This window comes from Electrona antarctica (assembly GCF_951216825.1).
Source record: "Electrona antarctica genome assembly, chromosome: 3".
In the NCBI taxonomy this organism is placed as follows: Eukaryota; Metazoa; Chordata; class Actinopteri; order Myctophiformes; family Myctophidae; genus Electrona; species Electrona antarctica.
Window position 1 is genome coordinate 14,826,573 of NC_136808.1, and position 21,337 is coordinate 14,847,909.

The 21,337-nt window shown below is 42.4% G+C and overlaps 1 protein-coding gene across 2 annotated transcripts in view; it reads right to left on the reverse strand.

Annotated features, from left to right (window-relative positions):
• The window catches only part of LOC306920764 (semaphorin-4B-like), an 86,420-nt gene that overhangs the window by 7,799 nt on the left and 57,284 nt on the right, over positions 1 to 21,337 (reverse strand). For both annotated transcript variants that reach the window (XM_079497630.1, XM_079497631.1), the window contains exons 6-16: positions 18,609 to 18,720; positions 16,293 to 16,409; positions 14,265 to 14,422; positions 8,227 to 8,408; positions 6,669 to 6,819; positions 5,534 to 5,744; positions 4,733 to 4,848; positions 3,372 to 3,529; positions 1,750 to 1,838; positions 1,494 to 1,671; positions 246 to 512 (exon numbers count right to left, since the gene is read on the reverse strand). In XM_079497630.1, the coding sequence (XP_079353756.1) occupies positions 246 to 512; positions 1,494 to 1,671; positions 1,750 to 1,838; positions 3,372 to 3,529; positions 4,733 to 4,848; positions 5,534 to 5,744; positions 6,669 to 6,819; positions 8,227 to 8,408; positions 14,265 to 14,422; positions 16,293 to 16,409; positions 18,609 to 18,720 (1,739 nt within the window). The remainder of the gene's footprint in view (positions 1 to 245; positions 513 to 1,493; positions 1,672 to 1,749; positions 1,839 to 3,371; positions 3,530 to 4,732; positions 4,849 to 5,533; positions 5,745 to 6,668; positions 6,820 to 8,226; positions 8,409 to 14,264; positions 14,423 to 16,292; positions 16,410 to 18,608; positions 18,721 to 21,337) is intronic.

The following is a 21,337-nucleotide window of genomic DNA, read 5'->3' on the forward strand; positions in this document are numbered from 1 at the left end:
GGGGACGGACTGGCCTCATGCTTCCTCACAACAACAAGGCAATTCAATGTGCTTTTCATAATTCACATTAAGCAAAAGAAAAACATTATAAAAGCACATAAAAGGAAGGAAAAAAAGACAAGTTGAAATAAAAAAAGGTACTGTAATATAGTGCAGAAGAATAATTTAAAACATCTAAATAAAAGGCAGCGGCAAACAGAAAGGGTTTTAGCTATGATTTTAAAGAACAGAGAGTTGTAGCTGACCTGTAGACGACAAACAGCGAGAACACGACCAGCGAGAATGCCAGGAGACCGCACACCACGATCAGCTCGTTCCAGTAGGTCTTGGTGTGGATCTGCGTGGAACGAGACTCCCCGGGCAAGATGATGGGCTCCTCCCGCTCCACGTGTGGCGTCCGCGAGTGTCCAGTCAGAGTGGTGCTCTCCTGCCGCGGCTCTGCCCTCACGCAGTAATTAGCCAGCAGCTGGCGGAAGCCCTCCTCCTCCGACCAGCACTCGTATGTGTCCAGCCTATTGGACCAGGGTTGTCATATAGTTAACTCAAACTAGAATCGAAACAAAAACTGCATTTTGGTTAACTGAAATAAAAATATAACTAATAACTATAACGAATTGTTAAGGTGGTTGTAAAACTAACTAAAATAATAGAGAAGAATAATTAAGTTTTTACTCTGTCAATGTATTCCACATGAGCCTAGTATATCGGTTGCATGTTAAATCTTCCATTTGTTTAACTGTACCAGCTTTAACTTTAATACTTTTTCATGGTACGTTTTTAATGACTTCGGAATTAATTCAGTTTCAGTTTATTTTTATTTATAGTGCAACATCACCCCAAGGGGTCTCTGTGCACTTCACAACAATACACAGCAAAAAACACAATAACACAATAGCATGGAAACACAGTAAAGCATAATACAATGTGCCAATACACATGACTGACATAAGTACCATGCGATAGGACACAGCTATAGATCATCAACAGATAGGTGTAAAAATGCGTTCAGAAAATCCATTAATATAACAGGGTTTTAAAACCACAGGGCAGAGCAAGGTGAATATAGTGATTTCAGTGAAACTAGGGGGAACCATAATGCAGGGAAGAAATATGGGGTTTAAGTCCAGATTTAAAAATGTCTAGTGAGTTGGCATCTCTAACTGCTTGTGGGAGAGCATCCCAGAGACAGGGGGCACGATGTGTGAATGCTCTGCCCCCAACCGTTATTTGACCTTTTCTGACCTTTTTGAATATCGCCCTGGGCCCTGACAAAATACCCCATGTTATGATACAAAAAAGAAAATCTAAAACTAACACTAAAACTAATACAAATGAAAACTAAGCATTTTCACAAAATAAAAAGTAAAAACTAAAACTAGCAAACCCGCTAGTAAACTAATCAAAAAATAACATTTATTGATAAACAAAACTAAAAACAAAATAAGAATAAAAACTAATACTAAAACTAATAAAAACTTAGTGAACTGCTGTACCTTGTGTCAGACTGCGGTGGCGCTACAACAACAAGGTCTCCCTCAGCGGTGGCGTAAATGAACTGGCTGGTGTTGTCCCTGTAGTGCCACCTCCTGGTTGCCAGGTTGGAGCGCAGCTTGCAGGGCAGGACTCTGAAGGTGCTGGCTGGGATGGTGATGTGCTGGCAATGAGACAGAGCTGCAGGAAAGAAACAAAAACTATGAGAACTTTTTCCAAGAGTTAAATGGTCCATATTCTGGTCTAAATTTGACTCACGGGAGGGTTTGGGTCTCCATCTGGAGCTTTGAAAGGTTCTGTTACATATGGCTGAAGTGTCGGCTTCTTCTACATCCTGCTGCCAGTGGCTGAAACAACAACAAATAAGACGGCAGGTTTAACAACTGTAATAAAAGGAACTTTCAACATGCAAGGGATAATGAACAGTCAGCCGGTAATTATTGAGAAATTAACCCTGACAGGGTTTTAATCACCCCTCTTAATAAATTAAAGAATTGATAAAGTGTAATAATTAAACCATTAAACGTATTTAAATCGGATTGAACTGCTTATGGTGAAGAACACGGTCGGCTCGCAATATTCTAGAAGGAAGTGTTGATCAAATAGGAATCAATATTCTGTTACTGGTTTGCCTACTTCTATCAAATGTTTTCAAGAACATTCTTAAGTGTACTGTTTAGGCAGGGCCAAAAATTGCAGGGCCCCCCTGGGCTGTGCGGTGCATTTTGTTCTAATTTCGCTGTCATTTTGGGGTACCCAGCCCCCCCAAAAGAGAAAGGCAGGCAGGCAGACAGACTAGTCGCTGCCATGCACAGCAACATTGGCAGGGGTTTCTACAGCTACCCCACAACACAGCGTCACTGTCTGAGCAGAAGCTCTCAATGTTTTAACCATAATACTAAATGTACAATAACTAAACATAAATCTCACTTGAATTGGATTGCAATACTTTACAATTTCAAATCATTTTTTTGGAGGGCACCCCCCTGTCGGGGGCCCCCGGGCTGTAGCCCACCCTAGCCCAATGGTAAGTCCCCCTCTGTGTTTAGGTGTAAAATGACATTGTGTTTTCCATGTTCAACATGGTAAAAACCAAGCACTGCAGAATGATGATTGAATGATTCACTGATTGGTTGAGGCCCATTCATTGTAAGAATATGTTCATCACATTTCTGCTATCCAGAAATAACAGGACTGCTGAATGCCATGATTGACCAATCAGAATTGAGCACTCAACAAGCCGTATAATAAACATGCTCACATCAAACCTTCCATTTGCAACGCATACAGTACAAGTAAACACTATTTTGAGTGAGTGCTAATTTGAAATGTTTCAATTAACACTCTTACCTGCCAAAACGGAGGTCTCCGTCCTATCAAATAGTTAGTTACGCTCCACGCCCCGGATGGAGATTAATCAAAAGACGGAACATTAATCATTTCCTAACCCAGCGCACCAGTCTACAGGCTGGGAGCGTCGATTGGGCAACATTCAATGTCATTTGCGGTTAGGACGTCAAAAATCTTAAAAACGTGAATAACTCTTGATCTAAATCAATGCTTCCAATTCTGACCAAAGATTATGTTTTTGACGGCCCACCGCGGTCCCGTCGCTTGTCGCGTTAGAGAAGTAATCATACCTCCCGTTGTTGTCGATCCCCTCGGGGGTGTTTTGGCTACATCTAGCTACTTCTAGCTCCTTCCAAGATGGCGCGGAGCAACCTTGAAATAGGCTCTGAAGCTGCAAATCACTGATTTAATGGTTCCAAATACCCCGGGCGTTAATGGTGTTAACTATTGCCGAACCCTGTTCCACACAGGCTGGCGCCTCCGGGGCCACTCTGTAAAAATGTAAATACAAAACAACCCCCCTAACTCACCTGTCAGGCGGAGCCATTCTGACGTCGCGGCACAGCCTCCCTGTCCAGGCGCAGTAAGGGTCTCTGGACAGCACACACTCCCCACAGCTCAGATAGTTAGAACAGTTAGCTACAGGTACCTCCACCAGGCCAGAGTGGGACGATACGAACAGCAAGCCCTGTGCCCGAGACACAGAGACACAGGCAGAGACACAGACAGACAGACAGACAGACAGACAGACAGACAGACAGACAGACAGACAGACAGACAGACAGACACGTCAGTAAAGTGTGTAGGACAAAGTTTGTGCACATACACCAAAAGCTGGACATAGGAGGGGCTAGAGCCCCTCAAAAATGAAATGAAACGTGTGAAAACAAACAAATTGATACAAAAAAAACACAAATTGATGCAAAAAATTATAATTTAAAAAAGCACTTTATGAAGTTATTAAAAGTAATCCAAAGTTTAAATCATGACAATAAATATGCAAACTAACTGCGGTAATATAAACTGTCATCTGTTACCTGTTGTGAGTCATTGAGAGTTACATAGATTATGTTGCGGTCGTGTATTACATAATGGTAGATAAGAATGCGGTATGATTGTTTTTGGCCTGGCGAGGTTCTGCTTACGTAAGAGAGAGAGAGAGAGAGAGAGAGAGAGAGAGAGAGAGAGAGAGAGAAGAGAGAGAGAGACGGCCGCGGTGGAATTTAATTTCACTGGCCTCTAGACGATAATAGAACTTCCAGGAACATCTGATGGAATTCTTCCTAGAGAACAGAGGACGTCTGGAACTGTTCCCCACTTTGATAAATGACAGTGGTGGAAGAAGTGCTCAGATTTTTGTAATGAATGCATGTTTTGTAATAATAACCTAATAAGTTCTATAACTTGTATCTAGTTTCCATATAATTGCAGCGGAGAGATGCAGTGGCATATTAGTAAAAGGTATAAACATTTTAAATACTCAAGTAAAGTAAAAGCATCTCAAATTGTACTTATGTACAGTACTCGAGTAAAGATAATTAGTTACTCTCCACCACTGCATTTGATTGAGTGTTCCCTAGAGGACAGAGCACATCTGGAACCATTTTCCACTTTAATACATTTCCTTCCCACTTCCATAACCTTAGTGACAAATTAATAACTATGAAGTAATGTAGATTGTAGCACTATGAATGATGCTGCGAGTACACATGAAATAAGTTAATAACCAATACAGATTTATACTTCAGCTGTTTGTGATGATCTGCAAGATCACAATGTGTTGTGATGCGAGCCATTGTGAGCTTGCAGATCTATAAAACAAACAAACAAAAAACATATATATAATTATAACGTATATATTTGGAAATATTAGGAAAGGTTTTTGATGTACCCTCTGTGGGTCCAGTTCGATGTGTTGCACAGGCTCCGGCTCGGAGAACAGAATCATTTCTTCTATGATGTGCATCTTATCGTTGGTGTTGATGGCCTTATGCAGCTTTCCATCATCTGGGAAAACAGGTGGAACCATATATACCTTTTAATCATGCAAAACAATAACTGGCATGCCATTTACGTACTGTATATAAATTATTCTAACAATCTAAAAATGGCATTCTCCAACTTTTGTGTCCTGCCTTCGGTCTCCTACTGTGCACAAGAATGCTACGCACACCAAAGTCCTTGTAGTGGTGCCAGTCCACGGGAGAATAAATAATAGAAATTTGTTCTCCGCATTTGACCCATCTCTTGGAGCGGTGAGCTGCAGCGTGCGCCGCGCTCGGGAATCATATAGTTGATTTGACCTCCAATCCAACCCATTGATGCTGAATGGCAAGCAGGTTGGCATTCGGTCCCATTTTTACAGTCTTTGGTATGACCCAGCCAGGGATCGAACCCCCGACCTTCCAGTTTCAGGGCGGACACCACAATTTACAATTTAGGCATTTAGCAGACTTAATCCAGAGCGATTTACATTAAAGGAGCAGTCCACTCATTTTCAACATTTTACTATGTCATTAATATACCTTAGAGCTGCTGTGTGGAAATACAGAATGGGGGACGTTTTTTATTATTTTCACACAACAGCTCTAAGGTATATTAATGACATAGTAAAATGTTGAAAATGAGTGGAATGCCCCTTTAAGCACCACAAGAGAGAGACAATATTTTGCGATCACAGAATGAACTGTACCTGTTCCAATGAAGAGGACATCGTAGGCTCTCTCCATGCCCTGGATCTTATGCACGGCGATCTGTGTGTAGCGCACGCTGCGTTTCAGCAGCAGGGGGGCGCTGCGGATCACGCTGTCCATCAGGAAATGGTCCTTCACGAAGTTGAGCACCTTGTCAGGCATATGCAAGGACGACTGTATGCCCATCTGTCTGGCATGGTTGGTTACACACTGCATGAAAGGGGAAGAAACTCAATATCTTGGTTTCATTTATACAAGTAAACACTACAACTTACTTTACTTTAGTAATGGGACAAACACTGCCGCTGAATACAAGAGAAAGTGTAAGCATTAAAAACATTAACCATGACACATTAACGATACAGTATTTGGAGTGGGCATGGGAAATTCTTCTAAATTAGCTGTGATGCTTTGTGAGATTTGTACTGTAGATCAGGCACGTTATGTTTTCAGAATACATTTTATGTTGACAGTAAAAACTACTAAGAATTCCTAACTTTGATTAGGATTGTCAGTTATTGTAAATATATATATATGTTGGCAAAACTGATTTTTGCAAAGACAAGACAATAGTCTTGGCAGATGTAGTAAATTCTTATGCTTTGTGTTGGATTTTGGTTAATGTGCCCCGGCCAAAAAAGACAAAGAAAACATTAAGAGATCATGTTGGCCCCTCATCTGACCTGCAGTTAGACGTTTGAAAAGCACATCTAGAATGTAGGGCTCTTATCACAAAAGCATGTTAATGCAAGCAAAACATTTTTAATGTGTTGCATCAGTGATGTTGGCTTTCATAAGCCAGTGGTTGACAGCAGGCATGTGATCCTCATCCACGGGTCAAACAACACTTACAGTATACACGACTACACGTGTACTAAAATAGTTGTCGGGTAGAAACCTCATACTGTATGTCCAAAACTGTTACTTTTCAGTATTCAAATTCAAAAATAGCAAAGTAGGGTTTTAATCTTTTGTGTGACGTAGTATGAAGTAGGGAATTAACTAAACGATAAAAGAAAGTTAAAATATGGAAATAAGATGTTTCTGCCCGACATTAACAATTTAACAAAATGCTTGCATTTGTTGATTTAGTGGAGGGGACAGACAGAAAGACGGACAGACAGACAGACTCACAGCTCCGGGTCGTGGTTCAGGTACAGGGTGGTTGTAGGTGTACCACTGCTGGGTCTCTCTGTTCACCTCTCTGTAGCGTCCGCTGAACGCTCTCTCCACCTGGGCCATAGTGAACGCACACACTGCTGAACTGCCCGACGCTCCTTTATACCTGTTATGACACAATAACACACACTGCTGAACTGCCCGACGCTCCTTTATACCTGTTATGACACAATAACACACACTGCTGAACTGCCTGATGCTCCTTTATACCTGTTATGACACAATAACACACACTGCTGAACTGCCGACGCTCCTTTATACCTGTTATGACACAATAACACACACTGCTGAACTGCCGACGCTCCTTTATACCCGTTATGACACAATAACACACACTGCTGAACTGCCTGATGCTCCTTTATACCTGTTATGACACAATAACACACACTGCTGAACTGCCCGACGCTCCTTTATACCCGTTATGACACAATAACACACACTGCTGAACTGCCTGATGCTCCTTTATACCTGTTATGACACAATAACACACACTGCTGAACTGCCCGATGCTCCTTTAAACCCGTTATGACACAATAACACACACTGCTGAACTGCCTGATGCTCCTTTATACCCGTTATGACACAATAACACACACTGCTGAACTGCCCGACGCTCCTTTATACCTGTTATGACACAATAACACACACTGCTGAACTGCCTGAAGCTCATTTATACCCGTTATGACACAATAACACACACTGCTGAACTGCCCGAAGCTCATTTTTCTTTTTAGTAGAAGTTAGGCACAAAATCAGTGTCGGTTCACTTATTCAGGTACACATGCAACGACAACTTTGCATCATCAACTCAAGAACGTTTGCCTTGCCTACTTCCTTAAATCTTTTCACTTTTTTTATGTTCCCTTAAATGTTATTTTATTTCTGTTGCTCCTTTATACCTGCACATTGCAGGAGAGATGATTTTACTTCAGGTTTTAACTCATTTCAACAATCCAAGTATAATGTGCTTATCTAGATTCGAAGATTTATTTCTCCAGCTGAGCAGTTTGAAAATGTATTGTCAAGTTGTGTTCATTGTCAACCTTTTTCCAGTGTGTGCAATGCATACAGTAGGCTATTCATTGTCTGGGTTCTATGATAGCAGCCACACTACTGTAGGGCAGAAAGACATTGAAACTGTACACACTGTACAGGTATTTGCAGTGGCGTGCACAGACATTTAAAGGGGCAGGTGCTCAAGTGAAAAAAGGGCACCTAGTGCAGCGCGTGGAACCAGCCGGTTGCCTTAATAGTGTGAGATTTATAGAATTTGGGGCCTAAATAATATATTAGAAGCTTAGAAGCCACTGTACAAAAAAAAGTTATTATTATTTATTTTTTTTCAAAAGGGCACATTACCAAAAGGGCAGGGGGTGCTCTAGCACCCCCTAGTGTCTATCTGTGCACGCCACTGGGTATTTGTTTACTTATCACGGGACATATCGTTATCGGTATTCAACAATCTTATGGCATATGGCCCGTATTCCTAATATGGTGTAGTCCTAATGCTTACCACTGGGAGGTGAAGACCCCATAGAACACAGTGTTCTCCCAGCTGTCTCCGGTGGGCTTCAGAACAAACATGTCCTGGATGATGTTGAAGGGAAAGCCGTCATCAGGGAGAGAACACAGCAGCTGAGCCTTCAGGAAGGTGGTCCACTTCTTCTGCAGCACGCGCTCTCCTCCCTTATCGCCCTGCGAGGACACAAGGAACATGATACGTCAGACACTGATTCTCAAACCTTTTAACTTCAAGTACGTTAGGACTTTCTATCAGCTTGGAATCCCCGTCGATGATGTCATTGGTAGGCAGGTTTCTCAACTGAGAGAAATGACTGCAGAGCAGAAGGCCTGCAACACTCCAGATTAGATTAAAGTCTTTAAGGTGCACGGCAAAATAATATAATATAAGTGAGGAAATAGCCAGCACATGTTTTTAAGTGGTGCAGCCACTCCAATGTCTGTCTGTCTGGGGTACCAACAGGTGACAAAGTGGCGCTGTTGAGCTTCAGGTGTATGATGAGAAGGAGTTTTTAGCGCACACGCACACACACACACACACACACACACACACACACACACACACACACACACACACACACACACACACACACACACACACACACACACACACACACACACACACACACACACACACACACACCCCAAGAGAGGGGTCAGGCGGAAGGGCTTACACACACACACCCCAAGAGAGGGGTCAGGCGGAAGGGCTTGTACAGTACAGTACAGTACAGTACCACTCAGTTCAGACTGGTCCGATTTTTTTATTGACCGCTCATGGGCAGAGGTTTCTCAATTGTCTAAATCAGACACAGAGTGAGCACGCAAAAACTTAATGAGCATTAATGAGGATCAATTATATGAAGATAAGGTTGAATGAGTGCTCCTTTAAGTGGTTACGGTGTAATGAAGTATCTATCTCGGATTGTAAGAAACTGCTATGGAAATGAATGGGAGTTGGAATGCCTGAATGCCTGAATATTGTGAAATCTTAAACATGTGTATCTCTGGACTTCGGGGAGTCACTGGGAATGTCTGAACCCCTGATAAAATATCTCAACTGGAACTGTCATGTTTACAGCAGAACCCTGTTTATCTGAACCCCAGCGAGAATGAAGGTCGTTTGGGGAATTTCAAATGTTCAGTCGTCCAAAACGTGCATAAGATTATACAGTAGCACAGTGTTTCTCTATCTATTACATTTCAAGGACCACCAGTTTGATATACATTGGGCCACAGACCCTAATTTGATACGATTTGTTATCTACCCCAATCTGCACTGTAAAAGCCTCATTATTGATTTAACTTCTGCTTAAAGAAAACTGAAATATGACTGTCACAGACAATATGTCTAAAGTTCAAAGTTTAGATATAAAACGTTGTCCATGGTGCCCAGACCTATGAACTGAGAACACAATAGTAACATAAATATCTCTTTTTTTGTCCCCTTTTTAAAGATTTGTTTTTGGCTTTTTGTTATTAGTGAAGACAGATGTTTAAGTGGGAGGGAGAGAAGGGGAGAGACATGCAGCAAAGGTCGTCATGAATGGGTCCCGAACATAGGCCAGAGCCTATATGTGGCAGGCGCCTGGACCACTTGCCCAACATAAATACCTCTTTTAACCAGGAGAAGTTAATTCATGTAACATGCAATTGTACTGAACACCAGAGGCTGTTGTGGCCTTAAAAATGTAAAACTACAGGGGCAGAACGCAGAAAAACAAAAAACACAAACTGCAGGTCTTCACATAAAATATGCTTTTAGACTACATTTATTTGAAAACTTTGTTACAAATCACTTTGTAGATAAGTGCACTAGACTAGTGCACTACAAGCACAAACAGGTTGTGAGCTCGCAAAACACAATCTGAGAACATCTTCCACCATTGTACAAAACACCAGTGTTAAGTGCTGGCAAACACTTTAGGACATTCCTCCGTTATGATGAAAAACTGTCCGGAACAATGAAAAACAAGAGGAGGATTAAACACCAACAATGAGACTCGCCGAACCACAGAGCGCCTCGCCCCGGACCTCCAGGACACACCTCAGTGCTAACACCCTCCCACAGCACCCAAACAACACACACACGCATGCACGCACGCACGCACACACACACACACACACACAGTGAATCACCAGAGTGATTCTGTCTCCAGAATCTGAATGAAAACGTGGAGAAGCAGTGTTCAGTTTTTATGCACCACAATATCTGGAACACACAAAGGAAAACATTTCTGTTTTCTGCTTCCTTTTATTGAGATTTCTTTCTATCACACTTCTGCACTGTAATTTCTCACATCTTATTTTTATTCAAATGTCCTTTCATAATGGGTTTATTTATGCTGCCTTTATACTGCTTTCTTGATATTTGAGGTTGCATGTAAAGCACGTTTACTTGCCTCCTTGTTGAAACGTGCTATACAAATAAATTGCCTTGCCTTTTCAGTGGATAATTCAATGCACAGCTATTCTATTCTGACTTTGTCCTCCGGGGGTCACTATTAAACCCAAACAATCATCTTGTTGACCAGAGAGGAGAGGTGAAAGCACATGGGAGAATAGCAGGCCCTCCCAGCCAATTAGCAGGCTACAGTAGTAGTAGCACATTCCTGCTCTCTCAGCTGTCTGCATGTCGCCATTGTTGCTGCACTGTTGGACTTGTGTACTCAATCACCCCCCATGCCCTAACCCAGTGGTTCCCAAACTGTGGTGCGTGCACCCCTTGTGGTGCACGAGCACCTGGGTGCGTGGCATGAAAAAGCTAATGGTGGTGCTATGGTTTTATTTTAAATATATTAACATACGTATTATGCCAATATATGGCAAGTATGCAGAATATAGCCTATGCTGCATATACAGTATATCTCATATCCAGGTTCATATATGTGCATACATGTGGATATACTGTATAGGAAATATGTCTCTATATAGCTTATGCAATTTTCATTTCCATGTGGGGGGGCGTCAGCTAGGTCGGGAGGTAACAGGGGGTGCACGGCCCAAAAGGTTGGAGAACTGCTGCTCTAACCCACCCCACCCCCACACTTCCATGCCCAATAATAATAAAATGTGGCATAAGTTACCGTTTATTTAATTTTTATAATTTTCTTCATCCCACGATTTTTGTAAACCAGTGTCAATAATTGTCTACACTCCCTCTGCCAACCTGGGGAGCGGGCACCCCCTACAGAACTATTCGCCCCTGGCATGAGGAATCCAAGCCGCTTCTTTTCAACGGCTGGACGTAGCGCGTGGAAGGAACACGTTATTCCAGCCATTTCCTTTCCCCTCCATCAGGCGCCCCGGCTGGCCAGGGGGAGGTTTAGAGACCTTGATGTTGTATGTATGTTTTCCCCCTAGGGGACACGGGGAGAACATGCAAACTCCACACAGAAAGTCCCTTTTCGCCAACCCCATCTAAGGTATGGGCACTGATGACGCGGTGGAGAGAACACGCCCCAATTACCTGCAATCAAACCCAGGAGGCGATCCTGTGCTACCGACAGTAGTGTTTAAAACGTTCCTCATTTTGCTGCGGAACCCCTGGAACCCCATCAAGGGCCCCATCTTAGGGTGGTCCCTGGATCCCACTTTGAGAACCAGTGCTCCAGAACACACTAGCCTGCATGAGACCCACAATGACACGTTCAGATTATTCACAATTTCCGACCTGAAAAGAAGTGGCAAACAATTCAAGCCCCCGAAAAGCTAGGGGGAAACCATGATGTGCCACTTATTGCTGGAACGGTTCACAGTCTTCCGTATGTGCCCCCACCCCCACACACACACACCTGAATAAACAGACGAGGGGAGTGGAAGGGAGGGGGACAGCGAGAGCAAGGGAGGAGAGACAAAAACAACTTGTGGAGCTACTTGGCAAATCTAACCCAAAACAGTAGTTAGAACACCATGAAAAGAAACATATTTGAGGTGAGAACAAAGTACTTACTTAAATCTTACTTAAAGTAAGTAAGATTGGATGCTCCTGGTCAAATATTACTCAATTACAACAACTAAGTGAAAGTTGTTTTGTCAAATTTGTACTGGAGTTAATATTACCAGTATTACCAGGTACATTCCTATAAAGGGAATCAATGCATTGTCGTATATATTCATTCCTTTGTAGTGCATGGGGTTTCTTCGTAGAAATGTAGTTCAGTCTAAGGATACAATATTCGTCTTTGAAATGTAGTGGAGTGAAAGACATACATTTCCAAAAAATACAAAATATACTCAAGTAAAGTACAGATATTCCAAAAATGTACTTCAGTACAGTTCTCAAGTACATTTGTGGACTATACTGTCCACTACTACTGGTTAAAATAGTGTGTTATTTGTCGTTATCTTCTTCTTCTGAAGTGTGAGTTGTTTGCATTACATAAATCAAGCACACCTCAAACTGTTCAAATGTTTGCAACCAAATTCAAACATATCGTCGCTGTTTGGCAGAAACCAAAACCAAAAAACAATTTTATTGTACAACAGTGACGCACAAAAGTAGCGAAAATAGTTGATCTGCGAGCTCACAATGTTGACACGTTGTGGGATGGCAGATCAGTTATTTTTGCTATTTTAGCAAGCATTTGGAAAGTGAAAGTGATTAAGTGTGTCTGTTGTCTTTATAAATACTGAACCAATGACTAGTTAACAAGAGCTTGTGACTAAATAATGACTACACAGAAACACAGGATATTTTCTCCCCCATTTCCTGAAAAGCTACAGATTTGAACATACAGGGTTTCCACCCGACAGCAACGTTGTCACTACCGATACATGAAACGCCTCACAAGTCATGCTCTGAAATGTATGTGACTTTGGTCACATAAATCAAGCACACGTCAAACTTTCCAAATATTTGCAACCAAATCCAAACACATGTTTTCTTTTTGCTATGGCCTGGTACAGAGGTAGCGGTGGGTGCAGGATTCCTTCCGTCCGCCGTCAACAAAAATGTGTTAAACATAACAGGGTGGGGTCCTTGTAGCTCTGTGCTATACACAGTCATATACGACCTGACTTTAAATCGTGAGAACCATGAGAAGTCCATGTTTACTGTTGTTTGAGGCTCAGCTAGGCTATTTGTGCCAATAATGCAGATGACACGTCTCGTAGCATTGCAACGCGTAATGAGCTTCTTAGATCTGCTGTTTTCAGAGGCTGGGTTGACATGCTTTGCCTGCACATAACAGCGAGGGGAAAAGCATTTCCTACAGCCAGTTAGAAGCACCCTAGAATACCAATGAAGCCTGCAGAGCGCTCACTGTCTAACCAGTAGGATGGCTGCAGACGGGACGGACGCAGCTGACATTGTGAGGGAGATTGAAGGAGATGTACACATGACACTGCGGAGGAAGGCGCCCGAGACGGACGGACGGACGGACGGACGGACGGACGGAGGGGGGGGTCGGGGAAGAGGAAAAGTAATGTGGAAAGTAATGTTTCAACCTCCTGCTTAGATACGAAGACCCAGATGATTGAACCTTGTGGTTGAAAACAGCTGGCCTGTATTTATAGCAACAAGCTGACAAGCTTTTTTTTGGTTGTTTTTGATCATTTGTGAAAGGAAAATGATGTTAGAAAATGCCCAACATAGGGACGCCAGATTCAAAGTGGTTAAAGTATTATTTTTTCAGGGAATAGAATTTGATTCTGTATTGGGAAATGAGCAAAAGCAATACAAAAGTCATACACTTTTGTATATGGCAACTGCATATATTGTGGTGGCAGTGGCTCAGGAGGTAGGAATCGGAAGACTACTGCTCCCGATATAAGCAGGTTGTAATGCACATTGTAAAATACTTGAATGAACATGAATGCACCATTTACATATCAAATAATGCAATAATAATGTGTGGTTGTCACAAAGTCCCCAGGCACACCTGAACTTGTCTCACGGCACACCAGTGTGCCGTGAGACAACTTGATACATCGTTGGATTAGAGGATAAGTCAAACAGAGCTCTACTGTACTTCAATGTTGTCTTGCCGTTATGCGTCGCAACCGCGCCCCCTCCCCCGCAGTTCTTACCTTACACACGCGAGCGATCCTCGACACAATGGTGTTGTCAAAGAAGTCAAACTCCTTCCCAGCCTCGCTGAAGAAGAAGTAGATCTTGTCATCGTCACCCACAGAGTTTCCTACTGGCTGGCTCTCCTCGATGTAAGCTGATCCCACAAAGGACGGGTCTGTACAAAAAACACAGACACACCGACACACAGATACACACGTTGGTGTCAGGAGAGAGAGAGAGACTCTTATTACATTGTGCATCGCATTTCGAGCACGCCATGTAAGAGGAGGCAATTTAACGGCTTTTACTGAGGTTTTGCTGAGAAGGAATAGCTTGATACGAACAGCATCCCCCCCCCCCCCCCCCCCCCAATGTCATTACAGTGATGGAAAGTATCATTACATTTACTCAAGTACACATTTCAGGTAATTTTACTTGTACTATTTACAATAAAAAAAATCACACCCGTGTGAAGTGAGGGGCGCTCTTATCATCTTACAACATCGAGGAGGGAATACAACAGTTTTCTGAAAAACCCCTGTTTCTATGTCAGTCGTTCTCAAACAATTTCATGTCAAGGACGCCCAAAAATATATGTAATTGGCCACCGACCCCCATCTGAAAAGTTGTTGTTCCAGGGACCCCCCCCCAGAAGCAAAGATATGAGTTAGCTTTATGACTTTAGTTCGGCTTTCAACACTATCCTGCCTAGTAAACTCCACAGCAAACTACCCTATGTAATTGGGTTTTGGACTTTCTAACTAACCGCACACAACATGTCAGAATTGGCAAGCACATCTCCCCCACCCTGCCCTTTAGCACCAGGGCCCCCAAGGGTTGCGTGCTTAGCCCACTTCTCTACACACACAACTGTTGCTCCTCCTCTCCATCTAACCTTAGTTAAATTTGCAGATGACACAAAAGTACTTGGCCTCATCACAGGAAATGATGAGACCTTATACGGGAGGGAGGTCGAGGGATTGGTGGCATGGTGCGGCAATCACAACGTAGCTCTAAATACATAAAAAAAGGAAATTGGCTGCAGGGAGGATCATTGGGACCAGTCTTCACAGTCTTCACCTTCCGCTGCCTACGCCGTACAAATAACATCCTACAGGACCAGTTCCACCCAGCACACCATCTTTTCCAACGTCTACCCTCTGGTAGGAGATATAGATATACATATATCCGGTCCAGAACCAACAGCCTCTGAATGAACAACCTGCCCCCCACCCCCCCCCACCCCAGAGCCTCCTCTATAGTACTAAAAGGGTACTGAAAATGGACTTGGTCTTTGCATTGCACTTTGGACTATGCATTGCTGAACTATTATGACTTTGCACTATTACATTGCACTAGCACTATTGTACACAGTATTGTACTTACTGTACTACAGTACTTGAGTAAATGTACTTAAGTGGCTTTCCACCACTGCGGACGGGGCTGTTTTTGAAGTGCATGTGCTGCCACTGATAGGACCCAGAGCTCCCCGCCATCTAAAGCCAGGCTGTCTGCATGCATCACAGCACCAGCTGGCATCACTAATGATCACCACAAAATTGGAGCTTATCTCTGCACTGTGGAGGAGACCCGTGGTTCCCAAATGTTTTCATACCACGGACCCCCAAATTGACAACGCCAAATGTGTTAAATATTGAAAATTAGCTCTACAAAATAATGTGACGCGTTGTAAGCTTGTACAGTAGATGTTGTGTGGCGTAGGGCATTAAGCAACTAGTCGACTAGTTTACTAGTCGACTAGTAAATCCATTAGTCGACCTTGTTGGTACTAGTTGACTAGTTGATAAGAAAGAAAAAAAAATTCCGATTTTGTAGGCCTCAAGATCAGGTAGATTATAGTTATAGTCACCATGTAATTTATTTAATTTTTTACATAATAGGTAGTTAAACAACTAGTCGACTAGTAAACTAGGCAACTAGTCAACTAGTAAAAATGACTAGAAGTGAATGCCTAGACAGGCACAGGAGGGGGAGAAACGAACTGAAACGGGTCACAGAGTTCAGTACGACAGGAGTATGTTCACCTTGCAGCCAGTTGAGAGAGTTCTCCGTCTTCAGGGCGGTGCTCTGTCCCAGGCTCTTATAAATGACCGGCTCGTTGCCCTGAAAGTTGCTGACTGTGCCGCTGTACAGTTCACCGTCTGCAAAGAAAACAATAACACGTACCAGAGAGTATATAACAGCCAGTGGTGAACAGTAACAAACAAAGCATATTTACTTGAAGACACTGTGGTGGTACAACGTGGGGAAGAAAATATACAAAACACACTCCGATATCATGTTTATTATGTCATTGAAATAGGATTTGGGTGCCCCCCATTTAGATTTCAATTCCTGGCGTTTTTGCTATGTCCAGTATATACTATATAGCAACATACATGTTTGTAATTTCTGAATATATATTTGAGTTTTTCTGGAAAGAAAAAGGATTTGGAAGGCTTTTACACTCGGCTAAATGGGTTATTAAATGGTGCAATCCGTAATGTTTATGTCCTACCCAGACATAAAACGTTTTATTGTTCTCTGCAAACTACTGTTCCTGATATTGCTGCACAGTGTATTAGTCGGTAGAGCAGAGACTCTCATGGGTTTGGCCCCACGTTGGGCACAGTTCTTACAGGTATAAGACCACAATGGAAACCAGTCCCCAGGACCTTTTGTGTTTCACTGTACCTCTGTACTGTTTATAGTTTTGACTAATAAAGGATTCAATCAATCAATCAAAACAAGTGACATAAATGAGCACACACACACACACACACACACACACACACACACACACACACACACACACACACACACACACACACACACACACACACACACACACACACACACACACACACACACACACACACACACACACACACACACACAGATCTTAAGCGAAGGCATAATAAACATGAGTTCTATTTAGGTCTCTCTGAAGTGCACTAAAGAGGAGTTAGTGGGTTCATGGGTTGAGTAGAGACCACCCTCATGCTAAGGTCTCACAGGGGTTTAACTTGCATCGTCCATCTTCGAGTATTATCTCGCTCAGTGTTTGACAGCGGTGGGAGAAGTATTGAGATTTGAGTAAAACTAATAGCAATACCACGATGCGATGCATTGTGAGCTTGCAGATCAGCTATCTTCGAATAGAAGACGTCTAAAATAGGTCTTAATTGGTTAACCCATTTGGGCGGGAACTCCTTTTGGTGTTTTAAACATTATGTTATCATTTAGCTATTGAAAAATAGCAGATCTACAAGCTCATAGCGCGCCACCGAGTGGCGCGCTACGAGCTTGTAGATCTGCTATTTTTGAAAAATCGAAGAACGACTGACATAGAAACATAGCTTTTTCAGAAAACTGTCAGGATGTAGAAGACATTTTTAGAATCTGATCTCAGGTCAAAATGGGTTAATGTATGTTTTTGCATTAATAAACTACATCAACTGTAGTGGAGTAAAAAAAGTACAGTTAACTTTCCACCACTGGTCAGTGGTCAGTGTTTGAGCCGTACGTGGACTGGTTTGTAAAGTAATCAGATGAGTTCAAACAGTGGCTGTACAGGAGCAGTTGTCCTAATGAGGACACAGAGCTGAACGTGGTCAACAAACCAAACGTGAACTCCTCATTACGTGAACCCATGCTGGCCACATCAAAGTGACACATGGAAAGTAACATTGTTTCAATGCTCTTGTGTGGCCCCGTCCCGGCAGACAGCCACGGAGTTCAGCAGTAACACGACTAACTAACTGCTGGATATGGTCAGGGGAAGCATTAAAGATGCAATCTGGAACTTGTTTTAATGAATACAAGTTGTTGTGTTGTGCCATTCGTGCCCTAGGTCTCATGTGGTATTAAGGTACTACATACCTACTATGATGGCGGTGGATTTGTACTCTTAAGGTACTATACATAGTACAGGGGTGGGCAACTGTGACCATGGAGAGGGCCACTATATTTCGACACTCACTCCCTAGGGCCATTACTGTCGTCGCAAAAATAGCCGATCTACAAGCTCAAAACGCGTTGCACTGCGACGCATTTTTTTATTGGAATCCTGAAAATTAACATTTTTATGTAATTTCAAATGCCTTTAATTATACTTGTGTTGAGCAATGAGCTACTAATTTAGACTGAAGTAATTAAAGCGGGTCATGTTTGCATGTTGTGGAATTGTAACCGCTGAAACCAATATTATATCAGTATTCTGACATTAACCTGAGGGCCACATTAAGTGAAGGTGAGGGCCTCATGTGGCCCCCAGGCCGCCAGTTGCCCACCCCTGACATAGTACATACCAACTATGATGGCGGTGGATTTGTACTCTTAAGGTACTACATAGTACATACCAACTATGATGGCGGTGGATTTGTACTCTGGGTTGAAGGGACAGCGGCTGCGTCCGTCCTCCATCAGCACCTCCCCCGTCTCGTCTCTCTCCAGAGTGAACGTTGACGTGTTCTGCAAAACGTACAGAGTCAGAGGCCAAATCATCACCAATTAAATTGCAGTCAGAGGCGGTCAAATCCCTCTGCTACTGCGACAATATACTGTAACATTACTTAACAACCTGACTTTGACCACTTCAACCCTAGCTTTCCTATTCTGGGATGAAGACATTTGCTGTAGAACATGGAATGCATAGCAAGTGTTACTGTACAGTACCTAGAGAGAGTTTTCAGTGATTCGATTGTGAACCAGAAAGCACCATCCTGACAATAAGAATCAACCTGGGGACCACTGCTGTGGTTGGGTGGGCATATAGGCTAGTGGTGTTGTTGTTGTTTTGTTTGTCTTGGGTTGCATAGTCTGTGTAATCGTGCCTAGTGGTGGACAGGCCAGGGACAGAGTCATGTCATTTTCTGGCTCCAACCTAGCACTGTACTTATTGTTCAGGTATGTCAGTGTAGGGGGAAAAACACTTAAAAAACAATCAAAATTCAACAACAAAAACACAAGGAACTGTGTTTCACACATGTGCCTCTGTGACAAATCTATAATTGCCTACATTACCGAATGCATGGCCAGGGACCACATGCAATACCTTCATGGATCACCATTTGAAAACCCCTGCATGGTGTAGGGGGTGAAAATGAGTGGGGACTGGCTAGTATAGAGACCACAGTCCCTGGGGGACCCCGGTCAACTACTGTAAATTTATAGGGTTTAAGTGATTATGGAGTTGAGACTTTGGCTTTAGTCTGGCTAGAAAATCTGTCATTTCGATCTAAATCATAATTTAAGAGGTTTAATTTTCAGCCCGTTGGCTGGCACCTCACAAGGACCGGTGTGCTGTGCACCATTTGCCTATATTGATTTTCAATCTTTTCATGATCAGGGTTGTATTTTCCTCATTATATTATTATTTTACTCCCCTTTTTAAGTCATGTCTGGAGTTTATTGTTTAACCCTCTTGTCTTATGTTTATTGTTGCAAGCTTGTCCATGAAGCCCTTTCAGGCGCCTTGTAAGGCACATGAAAACACTGTTTATTATTATTATTTAGCAATCCTCCATGTATACTGTAGCTGGTAGGAATGTCCAGAGACGATACAGACGGTCTTGTGTTCTGGAGTCCAGAGAAGAGACAGACAGTCTTGTGTTCTGGAGTCCGTCAAACATGATAAGTGGGAAGACAAACAACACCAAGCAACAAAACAAAGACACTGACCACCAGGGGTCCCAAATGGAACCCTAAGGATCTTTAACTCAGAGCGTACAAATGGGTCTGGGTCTATTTGGTTCTAGTATAGTTTAGTTACGGTAGGCGATTCTCAACCTTAAATGTTTTTTTTTTTTTAAATCACTGAATAATACGCATTAGGCTGATACCATACGATTTGATACCAGTATTTATTTATTTATTTTTTATCTCAGGGAACCCCCAATCTCCACTCTAAAAGCTTCAGTGTTCATTTAACTGCACAACACTCTCAGAGTTACAGACAGACCCATAAGGGTCCATTTGGACCCCGAACTTGATATTGAGAAACAGTGAGCTAAGAAATGCCTGGAATCTCAGTTCAGGACCCAGAGTGCTGCCAGGCCTGTCTCCTTCCCAGTAGAGAGATATTATTCTTTGGACGTGACGTCATTAGGGAGAGCTTCATTCCCGGCATCTCTCTCCAAGTGCACTCGCCCTGCTATCACAGTGTCACTCCGTTTGGATGCTGGCTGCACTACCAACACTCCTAAAGGATGAGCTTCCATTAGACCAAACACACCCAGGATCTGCTGCTTCTCACTGAGAACAACACAGTATTCGGTCAGGCGAATATATAACACAGTAGCATAGACTGCAGTCACACAGATTTGTGAGTTTGTTCTCACAATGTGTTGAATTACAATGCCTTGTGAGTCTATAGATGGGCTATTTTCACTATATACTTTTTTTTGTTTTTACTTTTCACCTATACTGGCACGCCCAAAATCGAGATGGATCATTACTAGATTATTTTACAAAAGTATTAATTGTTTTAGGTTAAATAGACTAGTTTGATACAATTGGCTTATGAGAGTGTACATCACACCAGTTAAACTTAATAAGTATAATTGTAATATTCCAGATGTATGCACCAGATGCTGTGAAGATAGAGGCACATTGTTCCACTGTCTATGGTCCTGTCCAAAATTGATGGAGTTTTGGGGGAAGGTCGGGCAGGAAATACAGAAGATTTTGTCAATAAATATTGTACCAGAACCAAAGTTCTTCCTGCTCGGTCTATATCCAGAGGGACACAAGATAAAGCGTAATGAACAAATGTTTATAGATATATGCCTTTTACAAGCTAAGAGAGTGATAGCATTGACCTGGAAGAGGCCAGACAAACCAAGTATTACACAGTGGTTCAGGGAATTGTCTTTATGTTTACCTTTGGAAAAGATTGCATACATTCTTAAGGACAAACAAGAGTAGTGCTGTTGTTGTTGTTTTTTGTTTTGTTTTGTTTTTTGGTTATTGTTGTTTTGCTTTCTTTATATCAGTAATTGTCTTGTAATGTTCATTGTTTGTTTTTTTTGTATATTTGTATTGTCATTTGTGTGCAAAAAAGGAAAATAAATACATTGTTGAAAAAAAA